The sequence below is a fragment of the Capra hircus genome, chromosome 18, assembly GCF_001704415.2.
Source record: "Capra hircus breed San Clemente chromosome 18, ASM170441v1, whole genome shotgun sequence".
Lineage (NCBI taxonomy): Eukaryota > Metazoa > Chordata > Mammalia > Artiodactyla > Bovidae > Capra > Capra hircus.
In genome coordinates this window covers 54,539,362-54,566,959 of record NC_030825.1, presented here as the reverse complement: position 1 = coordinate 54,566,959, position 27,598 = coordinate 54,539,362, and the positions used below count along the sequence as shown (strand labels likewise).

The 27,598-nt window shown below is 51.8% G+C and overlaps 2 protein-coding genes across 5 annotated transcripts; one reads left to right on the top strand and one right to left on the bottom strand.

The window, feature by feature from the left end:
* PGLYRP1 (peptidoglycan recognition protein 1) lies at window positions 552-4,783 on the top strand. Its single transcript, XM_018062639.1, has 3 exons — window positions 552-950; window positions 3,702-3,823; window positions 4,515-4,783. Exons 1-3 carry the CDS (start codon window positions 682-684, stop codon window positions 4,694-4,696), a joined length of 573 nt encoding a protein of 190 aa, XP_017918128.1. The 5' UTR covers window positions 552-681; the 3' UTR covers window positions 4,697-4,783.
* On the bottom strand, window positions 3,998-25,746 carry CCDC61 (coiled-coil domain containing 61). 4 transcript variants are annotated; one of them, XR_001919526.1, is made up of 15 exons: window positions 25,670-25,746; window positions 17,367-17,525; window positions 17,033-17,115; window positions 14,047-14,204; window positions 13,313-13,474; window positions 8,536-8,746; window positions 8,375-8,457; window positions 7,512-7,681; window positions 7,318-7,393; window positions 6,889-7,028; window positions 6,731-6,809; window positions 6,498-6,555; window positions 5,779-5,857; window positions 5,391-5,664; window positions 3,998-4,237 (listed from the first exon to the last, which is right to left on the bottom strand). XR_001919526.1 is itself a non-coding variant. In XM_018062638.1 (14 exons), exons 2-14 carry the CDS (start codon window positions 17,512-17,514, stop codon window positions 5,567-5,569), a joined length of 1,545 nt encoding a protein of 514 aa, XP_017918127.1. In that variant the 5' UTR covers window positions 17,515-17,525; window positions 25,670-25,746; the 3' UTR covers window positions 5,352-5,566. The 4 variants fall into 4 exon arrangements, 1 of the variants encoding a protein (XP_017918127.1); XR_001919527.1 differs by having other exon boundaries at window positions 5,779-5,854; XM_018062638.1 differs by lacking the exon at window positions 3,998-4,237 and having other exon boundaries at window positions 5,352-5,664.

Here is a 27,598-nt window from a genome sequence, read left to right as displayed (position 1 = left end):
AAGGTTAGAGTCACTTGTGCAAGTTCACACACTGGAATGTCACCAGATTCAAACACAGGCAGCCTGGCTCTGAATGAGGGTTCTGGACCACCAGGCTCTCCTGTCTCCCATGTGTCAGCAAGGTGATCAGCCAGCTTCTGGCCTCAGTTTACTCAACTGTGAAATGGGCTTTCCATGGTGCATCTCTTCCGTTTGCTGCAAGGGTTAAATGGCATCGGGCTTAGGCCCAGGAGAAGCGTTTTCAAAAATGGGCGCCTGTGTTTCTTCAGTTCCTTGCAGGAAGAAGGGAGAAGAGGCCTCAGGGCCTCCCGGTTTTCTCTCCTCCCGGTTTTAAGCTCCTGCTGAGTTGTCCAATGCCCTACCGAGGGCAGAGACAAAGCAGGGAAGAGATCCAGACACTGGGTCTTCCAGAAACCACGGTTTCGCCCAGGGGCCTGTGTGCCTCTCCCCACCCCCGACTCCCAGCTGGATGAACAGGCTCCCCTCTCCCTACCCTGCCCAGACCTGACCATACCACATCCTGTTGGGCCCCCGCCAGAGCAGGAAGAGGAGTCCCTCCCAGGCGTGAGGCAAGACCTTCCCCGCATGGCTCCCTCCACCCCACTGCCCCCACCGAGTCCCCGCAGATAAAGGCCCAGGGCCGGCGGCGCGCCCTAGGCATCTCCCCGCGTCCTGCCTGCCATGTCTCGCCGCTGCGCGCTGCTCGCCTGGGCTCTCCTCGCCCTCTTGGGCCTCGGGGCGGCTCAAGACTGCGGCCCCATCGTGTCCCGCAGAGAGTGGAGGGCCCTGGCGTCCAAGTGCAGCCGGAGGCTGAGACAGCCCGTGCGCTACGTGGTGGTGTCGCACACGGCGGGCAGCGTCTGCGACACTCCGGCCTCGTGCCTCAGGCAGGCCCAAAACGTGCAGCACTACCACGTGCGGACGCTGGGCTGGTGCGACGTGGGCTACAAGTGAGTGCGCAGGGGGGCCGGGGCTGGAGCCGGGGATGCAGGGGAGAGGAGCGCGCGGGGGCGACGCGAGACCGCGGGGGCCGACTCTGGAGCCGCCTGCCGGATGCCCGACGCAGCCGCTATGTTTCTCCCCCAGGGTCGCCGCTTAGGGCTGGGCGCGTGCAGGCAGTGCAGACGCGCAAGGGGGAGGGGAAGGGGCTGCAGCTCTGACCCCAGAGGAAGGGGCAGATTTTGCAGGTACACAGGAACAAGTCCTGTGCACTGGGTTCGCTTGGTAAAGTCTAGTGCCTGGTGAAGCCGGGGTTGGGTTTCCAGTCCCAGCTCCATTTACCGCTGGTTGAGCCCTGGGGCAGGCATTCCCCTCTCAGCTTCAGGGTCATCTCCGTCCTCTGCAAAGTCAACAGGGTCGTGGGCCACTGCATTGCTGAGCCGGCCAGTACTCCTTAGAACACTGCCTGGCATGCAGCGGGAGCCCGTAGATCCATGGACTGTTCCTGTGTGCCAGGATGTGTGCCAGGGGCTAGGATGGGCACAGCCATGGACAGAGAATCTAGCCCAAAGGGATTTAAAGGGCAGCAGGCAGCAACAGGTGAGGAACAAGGGAAGTCCACAAGATCAATTTAGACGGTGATGGAAGCGATGGAGAAAGGGAACAGAGGGATTGACGAGGGAGCCGTAGGTCACAGGGTAGTGAGCTCAGGGTACCTCAAAGGTAAAGGCTAGGAGGCTGAGGGAAGGGGTCAGGCCTGGGGGACAGAGGTCAGGGTGGCTGGAGCTAGCCGGAAAGTGATAGCAAATGAGGAGGAAGAGGTCGGCAGGGGGCAGATGGCACAGGGTCTCGTGGGCTACAGGGAGGACCTCGGTTCTACTCTCAGACAGCAGCCGTGGGAGGGATGCCAGCCGGCTTGGGGTCCGAGAAACTCCCTCTGGCTGTGGTGTGGAGAACAGATGGTTGGGGCTGAGGGCAGAAACAGGGGGCAGGGATTGGTTAGATCTGCCTCTGGGGCCCACGCCCGCCAGCTCCCTCTCCAGGGTACTAGGCTGGGGTCCCACACATGGATTTGTACTCAAATTGGTTTTTGGGCCTCCGTAAGCACCAGAATCGCCTTACTGGAAATGCAGACTCCCAGGCTCCATCCTGAGAGATGCTTCAATAGGGCTGGGGTGAGGCCAGGAAATCAAAGGACCTCCCTCGGAGAAATCGAGAAGCCTCCGAGAGTATCTCCAGCTCTTCCGGCTCCAGGTATTACAATCCAAAGGCCCCAACTTCAAAATTTCGTTTCCAGGAGTCAGGCGCTCTGATTCTGCGTGTTTCCCTAAAGGAATGACGTCCAGAGAGTTTGGCTTCCGGGGCCTCTGGTCTAAATCACTTTAGAGGAAACCTGACTGAAGTTTGTTTCTCCAATTTTAGGCTGCAGAGTCTGATCCCAATGTTTTGAATCTCCCTTCCTTGTCACATCTTCTTCGGAGCCTGTTTTTTCAGCTGTAAAATGGGGCTCCTGACCACCCACCCTGGTGGTGGTGTTTGAAGTTTAAATCAGATGCGTCCATTTAACACAGATACAGAGAGTACCTGTTGCTTGTGCCGGGGGCAGGGGCTGTGGCAGGGCCATGCCCCAGCCCAGTCCTGGTGGCCACTGTGGTACTTCTAGTCTCTTCCATCCTTATTCTGAGAATCTAGTATTCCAAGGGGTGATGTCAGGACCCAATATTAGGAGTCCCCACATTCTGTGCATTTTTGACTACCTCGTGAGCCAGAGGGCTGAGGGGGCCAATCTCGGGTCTCCAAAAAGCCCATCTTCTGGTTAATTCCCATGTGCTCAGATGCTCAGTCATGTCCGACTCTGCGACCCCTTGACTGTAGCCAGGCTCCTCTGTCCATGGGATTCTCCAGGCAAGAATACTGGAGTGGGTTGTCACGCCCTCCTCCAGGGAATCTACCCAACCCAGGGATCGAACCTGCATCTCTTATTATCTCCTGCATTGGCAGGCGGGTCCTTTACCCCAGAGCCACCTGGGAAGCCCAGCTACCTGGGCTTAATTCCAACGTGCCCAATCAAACTCGCTCAATCAAGGCATGCTGAATGATTGAGCCTGAAGGATCTGATTCTAGGATTGGAAGCCTCAAGGAGACAGGTGCTGGGGCTCCAGGGTTTGTGTCTGGTTGTGGTGCCAACCCTCGAGTCCCTGATCCTGTCAATCAAGTGCATCCCAGCAGGGAAGAGGAAGCAGGAAGCAGGCTGAGGAGCTTCTCAGTAGAGTCCTGAGAACTCACTAGTCTCAGGACAGGACCTTGGGTAAATACTCTAAGTCAGCTTTCCTCAGCATAAAGTGGGGATGACGGCAGTGTCAGAGAATTCCACGTGAGGAGTCAATGAATGAAGAGCTCAACCAATCCTCCAGGGAGGCGGGAGAGAGCTAGGAATCAGACCATGTGGACGGGAGTCACGGAGACCTGGGTGGAAATCCTGGCTCCCTGACCAGCTGTGTGACCTCGGGCAGGTGTTGCCACCTCTCTGAGTAGCTATGGGATGGGGGCAGTGGCAGCTCATGGGGTTAGGGATGCAAAAAGGTGCATCTAGAGCTGTGCTTGACAAATAGCAAGGGCCAGGGTCGTTGTTTTTATTGTGGAAGATTCAGGGATGAGGAGGGTTGTTGGGGAAATTGTGAGTGGTAGGGACAGGGGTGGGGTGAGCAGAGGAGGGAGAGAGTCCTCCCCCAGGAAGCCCTCCATCACTTTCCCACCCACAGTTTCCTGATCGGAGAAGATGGGCTCGTGTATGAGGGCCGGGGCTGGAACACCATAGGTGCCCACTCTGGGCCCACATGGAACCCCATAGCCATCGGCATCTCCTTCATGGGCAACTATATGGGTAAGTGTCCAGCCGTCAGCGAGGTGGCTGACATGGGCTCTGGGGGATGGTACTTCATGGTGCGTCCTGGCTGGGAGGCTCTGCCACCTACAACCTCTGTGACCTCAGGCGCGATTCTGTTTCTCTGAGCCTAGTTTCCTCTCTTTTGGATAAAGTCCATTTCCAACTACACAGTTTCGGACGAGTTCATCTTTATAAAAGTTCTTCGGTCAGTCCATGAACTGGAGGGATAGGGTTAACCTGAGAAGTGCTTGGAGTGGATTGCCATGTCCTCCTCCAGGGGAATCTTTCCGACTCAGGGATTGAACCCGGGTCTTCTGCATTGCGGGCAGATTCTTCACCATTTGAGCCGCCAGGGAAGCCCCAGAAGTGCTTGATAAGTGGCAGCTACGGCTGTGGATCGGATGGGAAGGTCTGGGGGCAGAGGAGGGTGAATAAATGATCATCTTGATGGCCGACACTTGTGGAGGGCTTGCTCTATACATTGTCACTCATCTTAGTGTCCCCCAGCCCTGTGGGCAGGTGCTGTCATTGTCCCCTTTCACAGATGAGAAAACTGAGGCACAGAGAGCATGGCAGGCCGCGTTCTGGGCCTAAATGGGCCAGCTCGGCGTGCAAAAGCACAGCCCTACCCACACTCCCTCGGCCCTTGTAGGAAGCCCCAGCCTAACTCCTGCCTCTCCTCCCCCAGATCGGGCACCCCCGGCCCGTGCTCTCAGGGCAGCTCAGAATCTGCTGGCTTGCGGTGCGGCTCGGGGATACCTGACTCCTAACTATGAGGTCAAAGGACACCGCGATGTGCAGCAGACGCTCTCTCCAGGGGACCAGCTCTATGATATCATCCAGCAGTGGCCACACTACCGCAGCGTGTGAGGGCCTGTCCGTCTTCTCACATCCCACCCATCCCAGCAGAAACCCCCCGCCTCCCCCTGCCCCAATAAAGGAGAAGCTCAAACTGTATTCCTGTGTCTTGACATATGCCTCTTCTCTCTCCCTCCCACAGACCTCAGCCACACACCCCTGCCCCACCCCAACACCTCCCAGCACTCTGACCTTGCTGGTGCTCAGAACCCAGAGGTCCCGACCCTGAACCGAGACCCCAGAGATCCCAGCTCGGAAGCAACATCACAGCTCAGAACCCGGAGGTCTCAGGTCAGAGCGCCGGGAATTAGCACCAAGTCCACTGAGACGTCACCACCAGCAGCTCAGGGGTCCTCACCTCCTAGACAGTGAGCCATGCTACAAGACACCCCCTCTCTACCTCACCACCGAAGACATTCAGTGCAGCATCTCTGCTTGGATCGCTGTGGGGATGAGCTGCTCACTCCCAACCCTCGGGTCCCCCCTCTTCATTGCTTTAGAAAGTGCGGGAGTCTTTCCTGAGCCTGACCCCCATCTGCCTCCCAAGTCATAGCCAGAAATACACACAGGTCCCATCCATCCCACCATACACACACCCTGCCATCCCAGCCACCCGATCTTCATTTCTCCCCACTCCACCCCAACCCTTCAGTCATAAACTGAGGGATCCCAAAGGCAAATATGTTTATTTACAAAACTCACTTACCCTCCCTCGCAGCATGCCATGCCTGCGGGAGGGGGTGGGATGGGGCCTCACACGCCTGAGACTCCCAAGCGCACCAGGAGGGGCGGGGCCTGGGCGGGGCCAGGACACACCGGCCCCGCCCCCACGCCGAATCCAGCGGTGGGTGGGGTTGGAGGAGCGCCAGTCAGCATCCGAGGTCACGACCCCGTGTCCAGTCGGTTCATGTATTCCTGCAAGGCCTTCAGGCGGGCATCTATTTCGGCCATGTCAGCCGCCTGGTGGTCTGAGCTGTACTCTGTGAGAGCAGGCGTAGGTGTGGGGGTCTGTAAGGGGCCCAAAATCCTGTCCTCGGTACCATCCCAGTGGGCTCTGGGGCAGGAGAGGGGGAGGTGTAGAGTCCCAGGCTCACCTTTGATGGGAACCCAGCCCCCCGAACTGGCCAGGCGTCTCTGATGGCGACCGCGTTCAAGGGGGGTGGACTTCTGCTGCTGGGGATGGCGGGAAAGGGGGTCAGGCACCCTCTATTCCCGGACCCCCCAAATCCCACCAGAACCAAAGGACCTCATAAAAATAAGGGGTGACATCTGCTGAGCACTTATGCAAAACAAGCTCCTTGTATCTTCACCAGAATCTTCTGAGGTGAATACTATTACTATTCCCATTTAGCTGATAAAGAAACTATTGATAGCTACAGAAGCTAAGTAACTCCCTGAATCACACAGGTTATAGCAAGCAGAGGCAGGTTTTAAGACCTGGCAATTTGAGGCCAGAGCCTTGCTGTTAATGGGCATCCCCTGCCCTCCCGGTGGGCTTCCCCTGTGACTCAGCGGTAAAGAACCTGCTGGCCAATGCCGGAAGTGAGGATTCGATCCCTGAGTCGGGAAGATCCCCCTGCCGAAGCAAATGGCAACCCACTCCAGTATTCTTGCCTGGGAAATCCCATGGAGAGAGAAGCCTGGCGGGCTACAATCCATGGGGTCGCAAAGAGTCGGACATGACTGAGGGACTAAACAACAGCCACCCTCCACCACACCGTCATTCTCCCCTCCAACCCAAAGGTCTCAAAACACTGCCTCCAGCGGAATTCCGAATCGCCCTTTACAACCCGATCCCAGGGAAGGCACTCACCGTATTGAACCCACTCCACGTGGTGGGGCTGGGCGGCTTCCCCCGGCGGCGGCGAACGCTGAGAGGAGGGAGTGATCAGGACCAATGGGAAAAGTCTGGGGCACCTCCCATCTCGCACTCTTCCTCGGTTTCAAGGCTCCAGCCTCCACCACCCAATCTCCCCTCAAAAGAGTGTTTCGAATCTCCCCAGACATCCGTTTGGAGGCGGTCCTTTCCCCCAGCCCAAGTTTTACCCTCTAGGGAGGGACTCAGAGAAATCCTCTAACTCGCTGCAGGAGCTGGCGGACGAGTAGCGGCTGCGGAAACTGTCCACTAGGGGGAGACGGAGAGTGTGAGCCTCCCTCACCGCACTGGCCACAGTCCCGCCCAGCCCGCCCGCCAGCCCAGTTACCCGAGGAGCTGCGGTTTCGGGACCGGTTAGCCGCGTCTCCTCGACCGGTCACCGCTGCCGGCGGCCGAGTCTGGCGAGACCAGGAGACGGATGGGCCGTCCCCGCTTCCTCCGCTGCCCAATCGGTTCCGCTGCTGCTGCCTGGGGAACGAGAAATGAGACGTCCACCTGTGCGCCCAGTCCCGGGAAAGGCGTAGCTGCGCCCCTGCGGGTCACAGCTAAATAGGAGAAAACCATGCGGAGACACAGACCACGAAGGGGTGTGAGAGACAAGCCAGGGGGAGAGGGGAGGCTGGCGATCAGGAGAGGAGATGGAGGTCGGGGGAAGCAGGAGCAGGCGACAGGTGATGGAGATGGGAGAAACGGCTGGATGCGGGCACGCTTCAGAGCGGCAGGGAAAGGGGCAGGTGAGGAGGAAACATGCTCTAACTTCATCTTGATCTCTCTCTGCTTCTTCTCCTTGGCTTTCACAAAGGCTGTCGGGTCGAAACGGGGCACGCGACCACCTAGGACCGGGTGGGGGTGGGGTGTGGAGAGAAGAGGAGGTTGGGGTTACCGGATCACGCCCCCACAGTTCTAGTCCCACACACCTCCTCCCACGGGCAGGGCAGGGCCGTCACGGACCTGTGGGCGAGGGCGAGGGGCGGGCAGGGCGGCCTCGACCCCGGCCCCCGCGGCCGCTCTCCCGGGATGAGGAGCGGGCGGCGCCACGGCCACGCGACGTGGAGCGCTCCCGGGACGTGGAAGCCCGATCTTCCCGCACCGAGGGCGGCACCACCGGCGGGGTCCGTCTCCTGGGAGCACAGACCCAACCCACTGTAAGTTTCCCACCGGTAACAACACTTCCCGGACTACACCATCTCCGAACCTTCAGTCCCAACCCCCACCCCACCCCGCCCCGCCGTCAACTCCTAACATTTGCATTCTTACACACGGCCCTCACAGACCTCTTTTCCCAAGCTTCACCCACTCAGAACCCCCCAACCACCTCCTTAAAAAAAAAACCGTCTGTCAGTTCCCTACATTCTAACACATCCTCTCAGTAGACCCTTCTCCCAGAGGTCTTCCAAGCTCCCTGGAAATCATTCCCAATTTTTCAACACGCACCTCAATACATGCCAGCAAACATTACCCGGATTCCAATCCGCTTAGCCACGCCCCCTCGCTCAACTAGCCTTCGGGCTCCGCCCCTAGCTCCAGGTCTGGCCTCCCGAGCGCCGCCTCAGGCCTGCCCATCTCTCTACAGACCCCGCCCATCATTTTCAACTACTGACTCCTTCCCTAAGCCGCTGGCAGCCCATTAGGTCCCTGCCATCCCTCCATCTCCGCCCTCTCAGGCCCGACCAGTCCTCTCCAACTTACCTGGGTCCCGCCCCGTCGCCCAGGCTCCGCCCAGTCACCTGGGCTCCGCCCCGCCCATCTCGCCCTGGAGCCCACCCGCAGGCGGGTCCGCAGCGCCGAAGCCCCGCCCCGGGCGCGCCCCTCACCCCCTCTTGTACAGGGCCAGCTCGGTGTTCAACGCCTTCAGCCGCGCACGCAGGCTCCGCTCCGACGCCTTCACCTCTTCCAGCTGCACGGAGAGAAGAGGGGCGTGGAGGTCCAGACTGAAGCCAAAGTCCGGGCCCCGCCGGCCGCCCCGCCCCCTCACCTCCTTGGCCAGGCGGCGGCAATCCTGACTTCGACGGCCGGACCCGCGGTGTCCGAGGCTGCGCTCCTGCCGCAGCTCCAGCTCCAGGCCGCGCACGAGCCCGCGCAGCGACTCGACCTCCTGGCGCGCCGCCCGCCCGGCCAGTGCCTCCTCGCGCAACCTGCCCAGCTGGGCCTCCAGCTCGCGCTTCTCAGACACCAGGCGTGACACCCTGGGAGGAGGAGGTAGAAGGTGAAGGTCGGGGCCGGGTGAGGGGCACGGTCCCATACTCTGCCCTCCTCCACCCGGGTGGGCACGCACCGCTTGCGTTAGAGAAATGCAAATAAAAACCACCAAGAGATGCTGGGTTGACAGGACCTTTTAAGACAGGGATTCAGCTCTCAGCATCCACACCCACCAGTCCCAGCGTCACCTGACAGTAGACAGATAGATACACAGCACCACGGAGGAAGGCGTCCCAGAAACCGGAATCTGATTAGCCTGTCGGTTTAACAACCACTTCACGGGAAATACAGGGGTCTAGTCAAGGCTGTGGTTTTTCCAGTAGTCATGTATGGATGTGAGAAGTGGACTGTGAAGAAAGCTGAGCGCGGAAGAATTCAGGCTTTTGAACTGTAGTGTTGGAGAAGACTCTTGAGAGTCCCTTGGACTGCAAGGAGATCAGTCTTGGGTGTTCACTGGAAGGACTGATGCTAAAGCTGAAACCCCAATACTTTGGCCACCTCATGCGAAGGGTTGACTCACTGGAAAAAGATTCTGATGCTGGGAGGGATTTGAGGGCAGAAGGAGAAGGGGACAACAGAGGATGAGATGGCTAGACGGCATCCCCGACTCGATGGACCTGAGTTTGAGTGAACTCCGGGAGTTGGTGATGGACAGGGAAGCCTGGCATGCTGCAAGTCATGGGGTCGCAAAGAGTCGGACACGACTGAACTGAACATGAATCACAGTGATAAAATCAACAAGATCCCTGGTGGTCCAGTGGTTAAGACTTTGCCCTTCCTTCCACTGCAGAGGGGAATGGGTTGGATCCCTGGCTGAGGAACTAAGATCCCACAAGCCATGTGGCAAAATAAAAAAAAAAATCCAGAATGTGGGAAACTGTATAAATAACCTGGCTTCTTCCACAAAGCAGCAGCGTGAAAAAAGAAGGTAAAGGGGGCTATAATAAATTAAGAGACTTGAGCAGCACATCAACAAACTGTAATGTGGGGCCATATTTGAATACTTATTCACACAAGCAAATTACAAAAAGACATTTGTACACCCAGGGTATCAGATGACATTAAGGTATTTTTGTTAGTTTTGCTGGATGTCATAACAGCGCTTATGTTTGTTTGCTTTTATCAAAACTAACCTTATATGTTAAAAGATACATATTGAAATGTTTACAGAGGAGATCCAATATCTGGGATTTGCTTCTCAGAGGACAGGAAAGAGTGTAGATCAAATAAGATGGGCAAAATGTGTTAGATAACCACTGAAGCTGGGGCACAAGTACCTGTGTGTTATACTACTACTTCTGTGCATGCGTGGAATTTTTCCTAAACGTTTTTTAAAAATCTGTGCCTCCCCTACACTCTCCAAGGAGCTTCTTCATTTGGTCCCTTCCAGCTGACTTCTCCCCTCCCCTCCCCTCCTCCCACCTCCCTCTCCCACGATGCTCTTTGCAAATGCAGTTCCCTCCTCCAAAACCATCTCTCCTCCTCCTGGCAGGAATGGCTCCACTCATCCTCCAAACATCAAGTCCCCAGTGAAGACTGCCTGGCCCCCCACCCCAGCCAGGGGTGAGGTCAGGCCTCTCTAGTCTCTGCCCCGCGGCTCTCTGTACACTTCCTTCCCAACACCAATCACTGATCAGCCTGATTATCTGTTTTCTATCTGTATCCTTCCTCCAGCTCTCCAGTCAAACCCGGTGTTGGGATCTGGGTTTTGTGGCCAGGCTGACTGTACCCAACTCTATTCCAGTTCTTACAAGCTGTGTGACCTGGGGCAGTTTCACTTCATATCTCTGTGAAGTTGGATTATAATAATAACACCTACTGATGAGGTTGTAGGAATCTATAAAGAGTGCTTAGACTGTGTCCAGCACTGAGTGATGGCTCAATAAACATCAAATAGGGCCGGGAAGTGTACGTGGCACACCGTAGGAACTCAGTAAATGTTGGATGAGTGAATTAATGAATCTTGGCCTCTTTCCAAACTCCCTAACTTCAAGTTGGGAAGAGGAAGGTAAGAATTGCCTGGCTATGGCTCTCAGGGCAGAAGGCGCCATCTTGTGGCCATCCTGGGAAACACATGCACACACACCAGGAAGAATCACAGGGTTCTCCAGCCCAAAGAGCTCCCGCAGCTGAAAGCGGAGAGGTCTGTTCCTTCCTGAGCGCTGTCCTGCCGTGAGCGCAGTGGCCGAGGAAGGAAAAGGCGCTTGAGCCGATTGCTTGGATTCAAGGTTGAGCCTGGCCATATTACTTCACTGTGTACGGGACAAATTCTCTAACCTCTCTGGGCCTCAGTTTTCCTATATAAAATGACAGTAGTGCCTACTCTGGGAGGATTAAATGAATTAAATCATACAGCACTGAACAGAGTCCTTGGCACACAGTTAAATGCTCAATAAACATTGCTGCTGCTGCTGCTAAGTCGCTTCAGTCGTGTCTGACTCTTAGCGACCCCATGGACTGCAGCCCACTGGGCTCCTCCGCCCATGGGATCTTCCAGGCAAGAGTACTGGAGTGGGGTGCCATTGCCTTCTCCGCAATAAACATTAGATATTGGTGTTATTATTAATACTACAAATAGTATTAGCCCTCCCCACTGTGTACCAAATAGGAAAAGGAGTACGTCAAGGCTGTATATTGTCACTCTGCTTATTTAACTTATATGCAGAGTACATCATGAGAAATGCTGGGCTGAAGAAGCACAAGCTGGAATCAAGCTTGCCAGGAGAAATATCAATAACCTCAGATATGCAGATGCTGCTGCTAAGTCGCTTCAGTCGTATCCAACTCTGTGCGACCCCATAGACGGCAGCCCATCAGGCTCCCCTGTCCCTGGGATTCTCCAGGCAAGAACACTGGAGTGGGTTGCCTTTTCCTCTCCCCAATGCATGAAAGTGAAAAGTGAAAGTGAAGTCCCTCAGTTGTGTCCGACTCAGCGACCCCATGGACTGCGGCCCACCAGGCTCCTCTGTCCATGGGATTTTCCAGGCAAGAGTGCTGGAGTCGGGTGCCATTGCCTTCTCCCAGATATGCAGATGACACCAACCTTATGGCAGAAAGTGAAGAGGAACTCAAAAGCCTCTTGATGAAAGTGAAAGAGAAGAGGGAAAAAGTTGGCTTAAAGCTCAACATTCAGAAAACTAAGATCATGGCATCTGGTCCCATCACTTCATGGCAAATAGATGGGGAAACAGTGGAAACAGTGTCAGACTTTATTTTGGGGGGGCTCCAAAATCACTGCAGATGGTGACTGCAGCCATGAAATTAAAAGATGCTTACTCCTTGGAAGAAAAGTTATGACCAACTTAGACAGCATATTGAAAAGCAGAGACATTACTTTACCAACAAAGGTCCATCTAGTCAAGGCTCTGGTTTTTCCAGTGGTCATGTATGGGTGTGAGAGTTGGACTGTGAAGAAAGCTGAGTGCCGAAGAATTGACGCTTTTGAACTGTGGTGTTGGAGAAGACTCTTGAGAGTCCCTTGGACTGCAAGGAGATCCAATCAGTCTATTCTAAAGGAGATCAGTCCTGGGTGTTCTTCAAAAGGAATGATGCTGAAGCTGAAACTCCAATACTTTGGCCACCTCATGTGAAGAGTTGACTCACTGGAAAAGACTCTGATGCTGGGAGGGATTGGGGGCAGAAGGAGAAGGGGACGACAGAGGATGAGATGGCTAGATGGCATTACAGACTCGATGGACCTGAGTTTGAGTGAACTCCGGGAGTTGGTGATGGACAGGGAAGCCTGGCGTGCTGCAATTCATGGGGTCGCAAAGAGTCAGACATGACTGAGCGACTGAACTGAACTGAACTGAATGTGTAGGACCCCCACCAGATGGAGACCAAGTCCCAAGCAAACAGCAGGCACTCAGTAAGTATGCTAGGAGCCTTTGCTTCCCTCACTTCACTCTTTCAGTTCCCTTGTTTTCAAAACATTCCCACCTAGCACAAGGCCTTTGCACATGCTGTTCCCTCTGCCTAGAACACTCTTCCACACCCCAAGAACCTACCAGGTTCCTGTTACAGCCTCCCAAAGCAGAGGCTCCCTTTCCTGTCTCACCCCATCTCTATTTGCAATATACTCAGGTGGGTATGTGATCAAAGTCTCTGCCCCCTGGACTGGCACTACATCATGGACAGGGAAAGGTCAGCAAAAAAGAGGCACTTGGTGTAGGTGGATTCAACTGAATAGAGCCCTGCCTCACACCCTGCCTTTGCACCTGCCTTGCCCTTTGCCTGGAACACCCCACCCTCGCCAGGCAGGGTCAGGTCTCCCTCTGCACTCCCTCATCCATGGTGAATCTTCTCTGCCTGCAGACATTGTCTCCCCCACTGGACTAGGAGCCCCAGGAGGAAAGAACCAGGACTGTCTCAGTCACTACTGTGTCCCCAGCACCATTAACCCACGGTGGGCACAAAGGAGGGGCTCAGAATAAATATTTGGGGAATGAGGGAGGGCCAGCTTTCCAACACTGCTAAGCACTGGGTCCTGCGGTGCATGATGGGATGTGTCCCCTCCCCCAGCCCCCACTGCCCACCCCAGCCCCAAGACTCACTGCTCCCGCAGGTGCCAGATCTCAGTTTCCCGGCCGTCCCGAGCGTCCTGGCCATCCAGCCCTCGAAGGCGGCTCAGCTCCTCCTTTAGTGAGCGAATGATGCCCTGCAGGACCACAGGGTCCGGCTTGCCCTGGTACGGGAGGGGCAGCGGGTAGTGAATCCTGAGAAGGATTAGAATCATGGCATCTCAGAAGCCAAGAATCCACCTGGGAAAGAACAGGTGACCATTTCTGGCCAAACACTACTACATGAAATTGGTTGAGAGTCTTCTGGGAACATTTTTGTTTCCCTGATGAAAACAGTAGATACAATTAGCAACCACAGTTCTGTTCCATTTCCTTCTGCTTTGATACACATGCAATGTCTGGAGGTCTGGCAGCTATTTTGTGACCATGAAGAGATAAGGATGAGATCAAAAAGCCAATACGTCAAAGATGACAAAAGAAAAACAAAAAGAGGAGCCTGAGTCCCTAATGAAGCTGTTGAGTAGCAGCCACCTACCTAGACATCTTGTTATGTGATAAACTATTGTTCAAGGCCCTGGCAATGGTTATCCTGATACTTGCAGCTAAACACAATACTAAATGACATAAACCTCAACACTGAAGATTCCAAAGACAAGGCTTAAGCAATATCTCCACCTTGCCTTGGGTACCAGTAGTTCCTAAGTCCTAACCACATCCTCTTCCATCTGACCACCAGCTACCAGCCTGGTGGGTACCCTTGCACCCACCTGTCAAACTCCACAGAGTAGATGAGGATCAGGTAGCGCTTGGAGTTGAGCTGGGCAGACCTCGAGGCCAAGGGGCCTGGGCGGCCCCCCATCTTTCGGTTCCGCAGGGACTCCAGATCTGTGTAGGTCAGCAGGTCAAGGGTGACCGACTCACTGCTCTGTTGGAGAGAATGGAGGAGTTGCCAAAAGACTCAACATGGCCACACCCAGAGCACACAACCCACACACCCAGGCCATGCCCTGATCATTCGCTGGGCTAGCTGGGCTTGCCTACCCGGCTGTGGTAGGCTGTGGGTCAAGATGGCCCTGTGGCACAGGCCATCAACAGGGGGACAAACTGGAAAGAACCACAACTCTCAGCCACAGGAGACAGCTTAGTGGTGTGACTTCCAAGTGTTGTCTGCATACCCCTGGGGGTCCCCAAGACCCTTTTAGGGGAGTACATGCAGTCAAAACAACTTGTGGAATAATACTAAGATGTCATCTGCCCTTTCTTGCTGTGCTGACGTATGCACTGATGGCACAAAAGCCATGGTGGGTAAAACCGCTGGTGCCCGTTAGCGGGATTCAGGCCAGGGGCGTCGAATGTACCAGCAACTGCTGCTTATTCCACTGCTGCCACACAGTCTCCACAGAGGGAGGGGAGGCAGGGAGAAACACACAAAGAAACAGATAAACAAAAACAGAAAATGAAACCTAGGAATGTCCTCAGCGAACCTGCAAAACTTATTAACTTTCTTGAATCTTGACCCTTGAGTACACAGATGTTTAACTACTCTGTGTGACAAAACAGAAAGTCCACATTTGGCTGCATATCCAAGTATGACACTTTCTAAGAAAAGCACCTGTGGGGCTGAATTTGGAGCTAAATTAGCCACTTTTTCATGGAACACTATTTTTACTTGAAAAGGTACTGACAGACAAAACTATGGTTATTTAGTCTTTGATGTTTGGCAAGCATTTTCTCAAAAATGAACAAAGTGAGCCCGTCACTTGAAGAAAAACAGCTAACAGTTATTTGTTGGCAACGATAAAATTCAACCTTTAAAGTGAAAATTCAAATTTTAGAAAACTTGCGCCTGCCACTGCGGGCTTGACAGCTTCCCAATGTTGAAAGATTTTCCTGGCCAGATCAGTGAGGATATTAACAAATGTGACTTCCTGATACTGTATAATGAAATGTGTCAGCCTCTGAAAGATCTGCACAATTCCATGAAGCAATATTTCCCAAATGACCAACTCGTGATGTTACAAGTGATATTACAAACCCATGATGTTACAAAATAGGTAAAAAGATACTTGCAAAGTACAAGATATGGCAATAGATTTTAATATGACAGAATAGGAAAAATTCATTGATATGGTCTCAGATTCCACATTGCAAGAAACCTTTCAGAAACTACCATGTATCCGATTTTAATATGTGAGCAGAATTATCTGAAAAAACTATTAAAGGACTCCCTTTGCCGGCTACATATCCCCCTGAGAAGGATTTTTTTTTTTTTTTTTGCATGTACATCACAGCAGACTGAAGAAGCACATGAGGACCTAGCAGTTATCTATTAAGCCAGACATTAAAGAGATTTGCAATAATGTTTTTTAAAAAACTACATTTCTTTCTAAATAATTTTGGTTTTGAGACTGCTATTTATAAAAATATTACTTAGGTCAATAACAGGTTTGTTACTGTTATTTTTAAATGAGTTCATAAATATCTTTATATTTTTCTCAGTTTTAATTTATGACATGGCAACCAAATACTGCTAGATGAAACAGGCATAAACAAAAGCTCTTTGGTATCCTCGGTAATTTTTAAGCAGATAAAACAGTCCTGAGACCAAAAAGTTTGAGAACCTCTGGGTTAAATAAATCATGTGCATGGGTACACTTGAATGCTAAGCAACCACTAACAAGGATGACAAACTCAAAAGTTACAACAATAATAAAAACAGACCACACCTGTTTAGTGCTTATTGTGAGTCAGGCACTATTCTAAGCTTTTTACATATAACTCATTTCGCCTGCATAACACTCTGAAAAGGGGACTATCATCCCCACATTACAGATGGGAAAACTAAGACATGGAGGGGAAGTAATTGGCCCCAGGCACCCAAGCAGTAAGTGGTAGCGATGAGTCTGACTTTTAGCATCCATAATCTTGGCCACTATGCTATACTGCCTACAGACACCAAAATGTTAACAGTCTAAGGTGGAGGATAGAAAGGGAATTAAGACTCTCACTTTCTAAGTCACACACATTAGTATCATCACAATTTTATGAGTGTAATTTTATCCATAATCAGAGAAATAATGCAGTTCACAGTTTTCAAACGATGTCTGAATAGTATCTACCTTGCAACCTGCTTCTTTTTTTCCTATTAATACTTTCACCTACTTGACATATATTTTTTTCCAACTGTCTGTCTAGTGGGAGCACTAGAATGTGAGGTTCGTGAGGGCAGATTTTGTTGTCTCTTTTGTTCAGTATTGTACTCCTAGTGCCTGGCACACAACAGATTCCCAGTAGATGAAATGATTAGCTACATCCGCTGACATGACTAAATTTTTTATGAAATACTGTTGGATCTTTTTTAAAGGTTACAGAATACCTTGGGAAATTTATCAACTCTGTAAAATTAGAGATCTGCAAATATACACACCACACACGTTCACAAGTGAATAAAGAAATGGAGAGATGGCTGGAGTGATTTTCATCAAAATACTAACAAAATATTACCAGGAGTGAGCATGAGGAATGCAGTGATTTTTACTTTCTTCTCTACATTTCTCTGTGACTTGAATTATCTCCATGAGAATCACTGTCATCACAATTACAATGAGAATATGCCATGTACATTTGGGAAAGAAGAAAAGACAGCCCTATTTCCTCAATGAAAGGGAAGTAGAAGGTCTTGCATACATCAGACGGGCATCTACCCTCCCGGGGACCCAGAGGACAAAAACCTCCCCCAACCCTGGCCCCTACCTGGGTGAGGGCCGACTCCAGCATGTTACAGAAGATGCTGAACTGTTTGAAGTTCCCTGTCTTGTGAGTCAAATCTTCGATGACTAGGTAGAGAGAAAAGTCCTTCCTGAGCTCTGACCACTTGCCCAGCCCAAGGGCAATGCACCCAAGCTTTCCACCTTTCCCCAACACCAGTGCCTCTGGCCTGAGGGATGAGTCCTACACACCCTCCCCACCTTAGAGAGCTCTGGTCAGCTAGAAGGGGCAGGTGGGCAGGATCCAGACTGGCCTCATCTTCTGGGAGACACTGACTCTGGGGAAGGACAGGCGAGCCCACCCAGGCAGGCACACTCACAGTTGGCATCGAACTCGCCCCGCCACTGGTCGGCCGTCATCCGGTCCTCCACCTCCAGCTCCAGCACCTGCCCAGACACCATCACCCGCACGGCATGCTCCACGCCCCGGAAGACGTAATCCACCTGCAGGCCAGCTGGCTGGTCCATGGCCAGTGACCCTGGAGAGGCGGAAGAGACAAGAGACCCAGAGGGGCTGAGAGCCCAGGCTCAGGAGCTGGAAGGCCAGAATCCTGGTCCCACCATGCACCACCTTAGGAAGAGACTCTGCCTCTCTGTGCTCCAGTTTCCTCATCTGGAAAATGGGTACAGAAACAGCACCTACCTCATAGAGCTGTCATGAGGATTAAATTGAACAGTACACATAAAGGCCCTGGGAACTGTGTTCTGCACGTTATTACGCCTAATATATGCTGATTAATAGAATATATGATTTTCAATAAGAGAATCATGATTAACACTATTATTAATTTATTAATCCTTATATGCATTATATATTTATTACTTATTCATTTATCCAAACGTTTGTGAAGAAAAGTCAAGCTGGAAAGAGAGATGGAGCATTGAGATCAGGCTGGCAGAGATTTTAAATAAGGGGTCAAGGGCAGGCCTTCTGTGGAGGTGACATTTGGGCAGAGAACTGAAGGAGGTCAGGGAACAAACCATGTGGCTACCTCTAAGGAGAGTGGCCCAAGTCAAGAGGAGAGCCAGTGCAAGGCTAACAGATTCTCCATGAGACACTTGAAGCATTTACACTGAGTTAATCATTGATCTTCTTCATTAGTCCACTACAAGTATAAGTACTTTCTCTTAGCCAATAGGACTACTACTCACTGTTAGTGCTAGAGAAGCTGGAGGAGGGGGTCAGGCCTCCATCCTCACCCTGAGTTCTAGGGAGTCATTCAGAATGCCAGCCCCGGGCTGCCTGGGTTCATAACCAGGTTCAGCTCTGGGCGTGTACATGGGCGAGAAACTTAACCTCTCCTGGAGCCAGATTCCTTACCTTTAAAGCACGTGCCCTGCCATACAGAGTGAATTAAGTCAGAAAGAGAAAAACAAATATCGTATATTAACACATATATATGGCATCTAGAAAAATGGTAAGGATTTGGAACCATTTGGTATGGAATGGAACCTACCTGCAGGGGAGGAATACAGCCGCAGATGTAGGAAATGGTCTTAAAGACACAGGCAGGGGGAAGGAGAGAGTGGGACGAATTCAGAGAGTAGCACTGATATATATACACTCTAACTCATAAAATAGATATAGCAAGGGAGCTCAGCTTGGTGCTCTGTGATGACCTAGAGGGGTGGGGTGGAGGGTGGGTGGGAGGGAGGCTCAAGATGAGGGGGATATATGTATATTGATAGCTGATTCACACTGTACAGCAGAAACTAACACAACATTGTAAAGCAATTGTACTCCAGTTTAAAAATAAAAAAATAAAGCACATGCTATCCTGGGTGCTGGGGATATGATGAGAAACCAGATTCTATCCCTACCCTCAAGAGGGTAGCAATAGTTAGAGACGTAAAAATGTCAAGAAGAGGAGAAAGAGGATGCTGGGGGGGTTGCTCTTTTTAGCTAAGGGGGCCAAGGAAGGGCCACCCCTTCCCCACTGAGCACAGGCCTGGACGGAAAAAGAGGAGACAGGTGAATATCTGCGGAATAGGCTCCATGTAGAGGGAACAGCCAGTGTTCTTGCCTGGAGAATCCTAGGGATGGGGGAGCCTGGTGGGCTTCCGTCTATGGGGTCGCATAGAGTCGGACACGACTGAAGCGACTTAGCAGCAGCAGTGGCAGCAGAGGGAACAGCCAGGCAAAGGCTCCAAGGTGGGATGTTCCTAGCTTGTTCTGAACACAGCAAGGAGGTCAGCATGAGGGAGGGAGAGGGGAAAGTGAGGAGATCAGAGATGTAACGGGCCAGATGATGTTCCTGCAGGCCTTTGTAAGCCCATAGGAGGATAACAGCATTCATCTCCTTGGATTGGCGTAAAGATTAAATGAATTAATCATGTAAAAATCCTCAGCAAAATTGAGCCACGTGTGACACACACCAAGCATTCAGTACGTATCGGCATCATCACTTTTTTTTTTTACTGAAATGCAATTGATGGGCATTATGTCAGTTTCAGGTGTACGACATGGTGACTTGACATCTGCACACATGGTGGAATGATCACCATGCTAAGTCGAGGAAACATCTGTGCCTGTACAAAGTTACTTCAATATTATTGACTATATGATGTGGCTTGCTTTATAACTGGAGGTTTGTACCTCTTAATCCTCTTCATCTATTTCATCCCCACACTTGACCATCATTATTCTTGTTATTACTACTTTGCTGTTGTTTCTGAGCTTGAAAGGGACTAGAAAGACAAGGCAAGCCCATTCTCTCCCCAGTGTACCGATGGGGAAACTGTGGCTCCGTGAGAAAAAGAGCTCTGTCCAGAGTCCCACAGGTGCTCCAAAGACAGGGCTATCAACAGCTGTCCCCCGACTCAGCTCGCAGGGACCCCTCCTGTGCTTAACTCCCTTCTCTTTAGTCCTCATACTTTCCCCAGTTTAGTCCTTCCTGAAGTCTGATATTAGAAAATTTAATATTTTGAGAAAAAGATGAGCCCTGGGAATTCGCTGCTTGTCCAGTGGTTAGGACTCCTTGCTTTCACTGCAGAGGTCCTGGGTTCAATCCCTGGTTGGGGAACTAAGATCCTGCAAGCCATGCACAGTGCAGCCAAAAACTAAATAAATAAAATTAAGTGCCACTATTTAAAAACAAAAAAAGAGCCCTGAATCTCTTAGGTCAGTGATTTTTAATATTTTTAGAGTCCGAGAGCCTTTGCAAATCTAATGAGATCTCTGAAGAATCCGCAGATAAATGAATAGATCCAAAACCTTTGCCAAGTAATTTCAGGGCCTCCCAGAATACCACTCCTGAAGCCCATCCACAGATCCCCTTTCTTAAAGGCCCAAGGACAACTGCCTGAGCCCCAGACATCCTGAGAGGCTTCTCTGACCCTAGGTCCAGGCTCTTAACCTTATTTGGGGAAGGCGTCTCTGGTGTTTTGGAGGCGCTGATGAAATCTGGAGATCACTTTCCCTCGGAAAATTCACACTCTCACAACTGTACTTTCATTCTCTGGAGTTTTAGAAATGGGGGTGAATAATTCCTGACCTACTGGCAAACAAACAGCTACACATTTCAACATATCCCTCATTCCCTTGCCCTGAATACGGGTGCCAGGCAGCGCTGGCCCCGCCCCACCGGGTGTTCTAAACCCCGCCCATCCACTCTGCCCCTCCCATGCCGCAAGCCAATCAGCGGCCGCGCCGTCCGGGTTACCAAGGGTCAAAGACAGCGGCGGAACACCTGATGAACCACACAGCCTAACCGCCCCTAATTCACCAACCTACTAGTGGTACCTGATCTGGGAGACAGAGGCAGAAGAGGGCCTGCCCCACCCCATTCCGGCTGCTAACCCGGCCCCGCCCTCCTCCTTACCCACTCCCGCACAAAAGCCCCCCATTCATAGCCCTTCAGTTGATAACAGGGACTTTCTCATCCAATTGTCCCGATGACGCACCCGCCCACCTCAGTCCCCAGATATTAAGCCCCTGAATATTTTGCCCGAATTCAATCCTCTCCTCACACCTGCCTCCCTCACCTGCACAAACTGTACTCGCTCCCCTTCCTCCATTCCCTCTTCTAGACAGAATAACCTCCACACTCCCCAGCCAGTTCGACTCTCCCCCTCCTGACCCCAGCTCCCCAACACTCATTCCCTATATTCTGGCCACTACCCCCCCTCTCCCAGTCCCCCATGTTCTACTGAGGCTCCCCCTACATTCTACTTGAATTTTGTCCCCCCTACGCTGTTCCGTCTGGATTCTGTCCGCATATCGGCCCAACGTTCTACTCCACACACATCCCATTTTTCAGCCTGTATTCCATTACCCTCGTATTTCATCTGGATTCCGTTCCCTCTCAAAATTCTATGTAAACTCCCTCTCTCTCCTGCCCCCCACATTTTCCATTTATCTTCCCTTGATCACCACGCCCGAACCCTGCGATCCTCCAGACCCTGAGCCCCTCCTCCCTCCTTCACGCCCGACCCCACCCCCACTGTCCTTCTACCTGCATCCCCCATCCGTGCTCTGTGACAGCCGACCAGTGGCCCATCCTGGTTGCTGGTTTTGTTCCAGTACCAAGTCTCTCCTAGCTTCTCTCCGCCTCAGCTTCCTGACACGTTCCCCCTCCCCAACCCAGCGGGGATGCCTTGCCTTTGAGGCGCCGCCCCCCACCCCACCCCCGTCAACCCGTGACGTCAGAACCTCCACTTCGTGCACTAAGTGTGGGCTCTCCAGCGCCCCACTCTGGGCCACACACCTAACCCCATTTCTCTGGCCTCATGACACCATGGTTTTAGTGCATGAGGGCACGCGCGCGCGCGCGCACACACACACACACAGACTCATTTTCCAACCCCCAGCCCTCCCATCTTTCACTAAAGTGACCCACCTGTGCATTTTCAATGTTGCATTACCATCCCAGCTCCTCTTCCCAAACTGTGCTCCCTGGATATTTCAGATTTCACAGCCGTCACCCCAGGACTGACCAGAGCTGACAATCCTCTACGCTGGGCTCCCCCAAAACAAATCCACATCACCACCTCCCACACCAGACATGGGTAAATCCCCGCCCCTGGCAGTCCCCACCCCTGATGGTTGTTTCCCCACTATCTGCCACACCCAGAGTCCAGCCAGTCCTGACCTAGGCACACACACATGCACATGTGCACACGCGCACGCGCACACACACACACAAACACACGGCCTGGCCTAAGTAACTCCTCCTAGCCCCATTCCAAGCTCATGGCCCCTGCCCCCCACCATCACATGGGTGAATTAGGGCTGAACAGATCCCCCTCTCCCTTATCCCTGCACTCCAAAATACAGACCAAAGCCTTCCACACTATCCCCTTGGAATGTATAGACCCCAAAACCCTTTAAGACACCCCACCATCCAGACCTCCACACTGAAGCCCATCACCACCCCCTGGGGTATCAGACTCTCCCTCCCCTACCATCCCTCAAATGCGTTTTGCCTTAGATAAGCACCATGCCCACTTAACCAATGATTCACCGTTAGTTCCACTCTCTGGTAGGTACTGTAACCATCCCCCATTTTACAGAAGATGAAACTGAGACTTGCCTGGAATCCTGCAATGAGGGACTGGCACATTCACCCTCTACTCATTCCTCAGCAGCCTTCCCTCACTACCTTCCAGTTCTTCCCCTAACCCTCTGCTCCTTTCCCTCCCAGAACAAATCCAAATGGAGCCTCACACCTTAAGCACAGTACACAATGTAAGCTGGGGACTCCAGGGTTCAGATCCTAACCCGCAGTGTGACCCCAGGCAAGGCATTTAGCCTCTCCCAACCTCTCCCCATTAGTAAAGCAGAGATAATAAGAACTCCCGCCTCACACAGGATTATTGTGGGAACTGAATTAGTCAGTATATATAAGATGCTTCAAATAGTGCCTGGCATTTGGTCAGCTATTACCATCTGTACAACTAGCTGATAAGTTGGTAAGCCATATGCCCATGAAGGCACAGCCATTTTGACCATTCTTGTATCTTCAGCTCCCCGGGCCTGGCACAGATCAGCAGCTGCTTGTGAATTCATGCTCGATACCAGGAGACAGGGTTCAAGGCACTGGAGATACAGGCAAGGTCTTCTCTCAGCTCACTCCTCTGTCATCTTCCAGGTCTCAGCTCCAGTGTCCCCTCCTACAGGAAGCCCTCCCTGACTCCCAAGCTGGGTAAGGACTGCCTCAATCACTTCAGGGTTCCCAACACTGGCCAGCACCAGGCAAACTACAAAACGGGAGTTGAATGATGAAGAGTTCCACCCAGAGCTCTGAACTGACCTGTTTCTCAAAGTAAGGGCTGCAGACCTTCAGTTTCAACACAGGAGTTGGTGACAAGGCAGCATTCTGGGCCTGGTCCCAAAGCTAGAGGCAGAATCTCTGGAGGTGGGCCCAGGAATCTGCATTTCCCACAAGCTTCCCCAGCACAAACTAGAGCTGAGATCTTCTGCTCCTGGCCACCACATTCTGCCCAGTTTATGACCCCATCTAAACCCCAACACACAACCCAACACCCTCCCAAAGATTAACGATCCTGTCTTGTATCACAGGGAGACCTCTCAAGAAATGCAATGGTGAAACAGTACAAGTAACACCTTTAAGTATTATGCATGTTTCCAGCTGCTGAGTTCTAGATCCACCTGGAGCCCACTCTAGTGAGGGACATCGAAGCAGCCCAGTGGATATAAACAAACACGGATCTACGTCAAGTAGTGGTGAGTGTTATGAAAAAAAATAAAGCCAGAGGGTGACAGGAGCTATTTTGGTTTGGGTTGTCAGTGAGAGCCTGGGGGAATTCAGTGCAGACAGAGGGGACAGCAAGTACATTTCCCAAGTGGAGATTTTATTGCTATGTTTGACCGACAGCAAACAGGTTGGGGCAACTGAAGCAGGATGAACAAGTGGGATTGGTGGGATTTGAGAGCATGGAGGAGGGGGAGCTGGATCAGGTGGGGCCTCGCAGACTTGGCAAAGACTTTTACTGCATGAGATGGGAGCCATGGGAGGGTTATGAACAGCGGAGCAACATGATCTGACTTTTGAACTAACTTGACCATGGGGTCAAGGGTAGAGTCAGGGAAGTCAGTGAGAAGGCCACTGCAACAGACCAGGTAAGAACAGGTGATGGCTTAGGCCAGAATGTAGCAAAGAAGGTGGTGAGATGTGACTGGATTCTGGATGTGGTGTTTTTCTCTTTTTTTAAGCTATGCCGTGCGACATGTGGGATTTTAGTTTCCCAACCAGGGATCAAACCGGCACCCACTACATTGGAAGCGCAGAGTCTTAACATTGAACCACCAGGGAAGTCCCATGTGTTCTGAAGGTTGATCTATGAGATTTGCTAACTGACGGACAGTACATGGGTGAGAGAACAGGAAGGAGTGAAGGCCGACTCCAAGGTTTCTGTCTTGAATACCTGAAAGGATGGAACTGTCATCAACTAGGTTTGGAGGCTGAAGGGGAAAACTTCAAGTTTAGTTTGGGACACGTTTTTGAAGTCTGTGTGTCAGCTGGACTTCCAAGCAGAGAAGAGCCAGCCACTGCACATATGAGCCTTGAGTTCAGGGTAGAGACTCCAAATGGAGATATACACACTTAGAAACATCATTACATAAAGAGTATATGAAACCAAGCAGAGAAGGCAATGGCACCCCACTCCAGTACTCTTGCCTGGAAAATCCCATGGACGGAGGAGCCTGGTAGGCTACAGTCCATAGGGTCGGGAAGAGTCGGACACGACTGAGCGACTTCACTTTCACTTTTCACCTTCATGCATTGGAGAAGGAAATGGCAACCCACTCCAGTGTTCTTGCCTGGAGAATCTCAGGGACAGGGGAGCCTGGTGGGCTGTCGTCTATGGGGTCGCACAGAGTCGGACACGACTGAAGCGACTTAGCAGCAGCAGCATATGAAACCAAGAGACTGGGTAAGGCCACCAGGTGAATGATATTGCCAGAGAAGAGAGAAGGTCATTCTACTGGTGATGAAGCTGAGGCACAGAGGGTTAAACAACTCATCCAGTGGCAAGGCCAACGTTCAAACTCAAGCAACCCAATGCCAGAGCCCACACTCTTAACCACCCGTGGCGTTATTAAGAAGCCTGAGTTAATTCACGTGCAACATTCGGTAGGTGCCTGTCACACAGTTAGCCCTCGGTAAACATTACGTGTATCACAAGCCTTCATAAGTCGTCAAAACACACTCTGATCACTCATTCCTTCCCACAATATTGTTCTTCACCTGCCCTCCACCCAAATCAAAGCTTGTTAACTGATGGCAGGGACCTCCACCACTCCACATCGCGCTGTAATAACCCTCTGTCTTAAAACCTCCCATTAAATTGCAAGTCTGTCCTACAAGGGCATTTCTACGTTTCACCATCTGCTGTATCCTACTTTACACACTTTCCCCTTTCAAGAGCCTCATGCGAAACAAAAAACACCCTCCGACTCACATACTACCCTCTGTCTCACATACTACCCTCTGTCTCACAACCTCTCACGAAAGCGCCTACCCGTGTTAAAGGCAACCGCTCCCGATTCTCACACTACTAGGTAAGATGCCTGCTCAGCCCATTCTCCCCCTAGAGCACCCCCTCGCCCCCAGGATCGCTTCCCCCGACCCGCGCACCAGCAGCCCTAGCCGTCTCTCACCTTCTCCCGGGACTCCCCTCCTCGCGAGCGGTTCAACTGCCGAACCTCCAACCCCGCCTCAGGATCCGGCCTTGTCGCTGCTGATTGGTTCTGGCTTACTCGCAGCCAAGTTCTCATTAGTCAAAACAAACGCCCGTCACTTCAGCCCCCTCCAGAGCTTGCAATTGGTCAACTCGGAAGAGAAGTTCCTAAATGTGTCGGGTCGTCAGTCTCCTCTCCAATCACTATTGGCTGGAAACTACTGCCAATCATAAAAAGAAGGTTGTTCTCGGAGAGGGAGGAAATCCCGGAAGTAGCTCTTTGACTCCGCCCACAACCTCCTGCGGCAGAGCAGACCACGCCCATATGGGGGCGGGGGCGGGGGCGGGGCGGGAAAGTGTCCGACGCGCATGCGCAGAGGAAGGTCTTCGCCGCGGGTTAAGATGCTAAGGAAACGTTCTTAGTGTGAAGACTGGTTGAGATTTACCATCGGTCGGTGTGTTCCAAGCCTGCACGTAGCAGTTTGCAGGCCTCGGCTTATTTAAAATTAGCAAAAACCCTGCACTGTGGGAGCTATAAAATCCCATGGAGGGAGGAGCCTGGTGCGCTGCAGTCCGTGGGGTCGCTAAGTGTTGGACACGACTGAGCGACTTTCACCTTTCACTTTCATGCATTGGAGAAGGAAATGGCAACCCACTCCAGTGTTCTTGCCTGGAGAATCCCAGGGACGGGGGAGCCTTGTGGGCTGCCGTCTGTGGGGTCGCACAGAGTCGGACACGACTGAAGAGACTTAGCAGCAGCAGTGGGAGCTATTATAATTCCCATCTTGTCACTAAGGAAATAGGCTCAGAGAGGTACAGCCTCTGGCCCGGGATCACACAGCTTGAAAACTACCCCTATTTTGGTTTAAGAGTTATCAACAGGGTGGATGTAGCTTACAGAATTTAATAGGGGAGTAAGGGAAGGGAGCGTTCTTTAAGAAAAGGAATACAAAATCACTAACACAAAATTCGGTATGGACATGTAAATTTACTTAGAATGTGAAATAATAACATATTACATATTTAAAAGAGCTGGCAAATACCACAAACATTGCCAAATCCCAGAAGATAGTGTAATGTTTTTTATTAATTTACTGCCTGACACACCTCTGTGGTTATGTTTCCTACTTTTTTGGTTGCATGCCCCTATTTCATAACATCCTTACCTCATAATATCCTCATCTACAGAGAGAGAGAAAAGTAAATTATCTACTGGATGGAACTTTTCTTTAGTCATTATCATTTAGAAAAAGTTCACAAGACAGTATTGGTGATGTCATCTAAGTATTTTGGAAATTTGGGGAAAGTTTCGTGAAGTTTGTGGTTCAGAGGGTCTGCCTATAATGTGGGAGACCCAGGTTCGGTCCCTGGGTCGGGAAGATCCCCTGCAGAAGGAAATGGCAACCCACTCTGGTACTCTTGCCTGGGAAATCCCATGGATGGAGGAGCCTGGTAGGCTACTCTCCATGGGGTCACAAAGAGTCGGACACAACTGAGCCGACTTCACTTTCAACTCATCTTAGCTACACATTTTGGAAAATGCTGCTACATTCTAACTTCTGGCTTAGTCCTTTTAATTCCTGATTCACTTTCTTATGCAAGTGCTTCTGGAGTAGATCACTTGAGGACCATTCATACAACAACAAACTGGCCTTGTACCTAGTGAGTTAGCACCATGGACAATAGGATCATTCTGGAAGCCATTTGAGACACCAGGACAACTGGTTAGGTAATTCAAGTATAGCTCAAAGTGTCTATGAACTATGGGTTTCCCAGGTGGCGCTAGTGGTTAAAGAGCCTGTCTGTTAATGCAGGAGACATAAAAGATAACAGGTTCAATCCCTGGGTCAGGGATTCTTGCCTGGAGAATTCCATGGATGGAGGAGCCTGGTGGGCTACAGCCTATAGG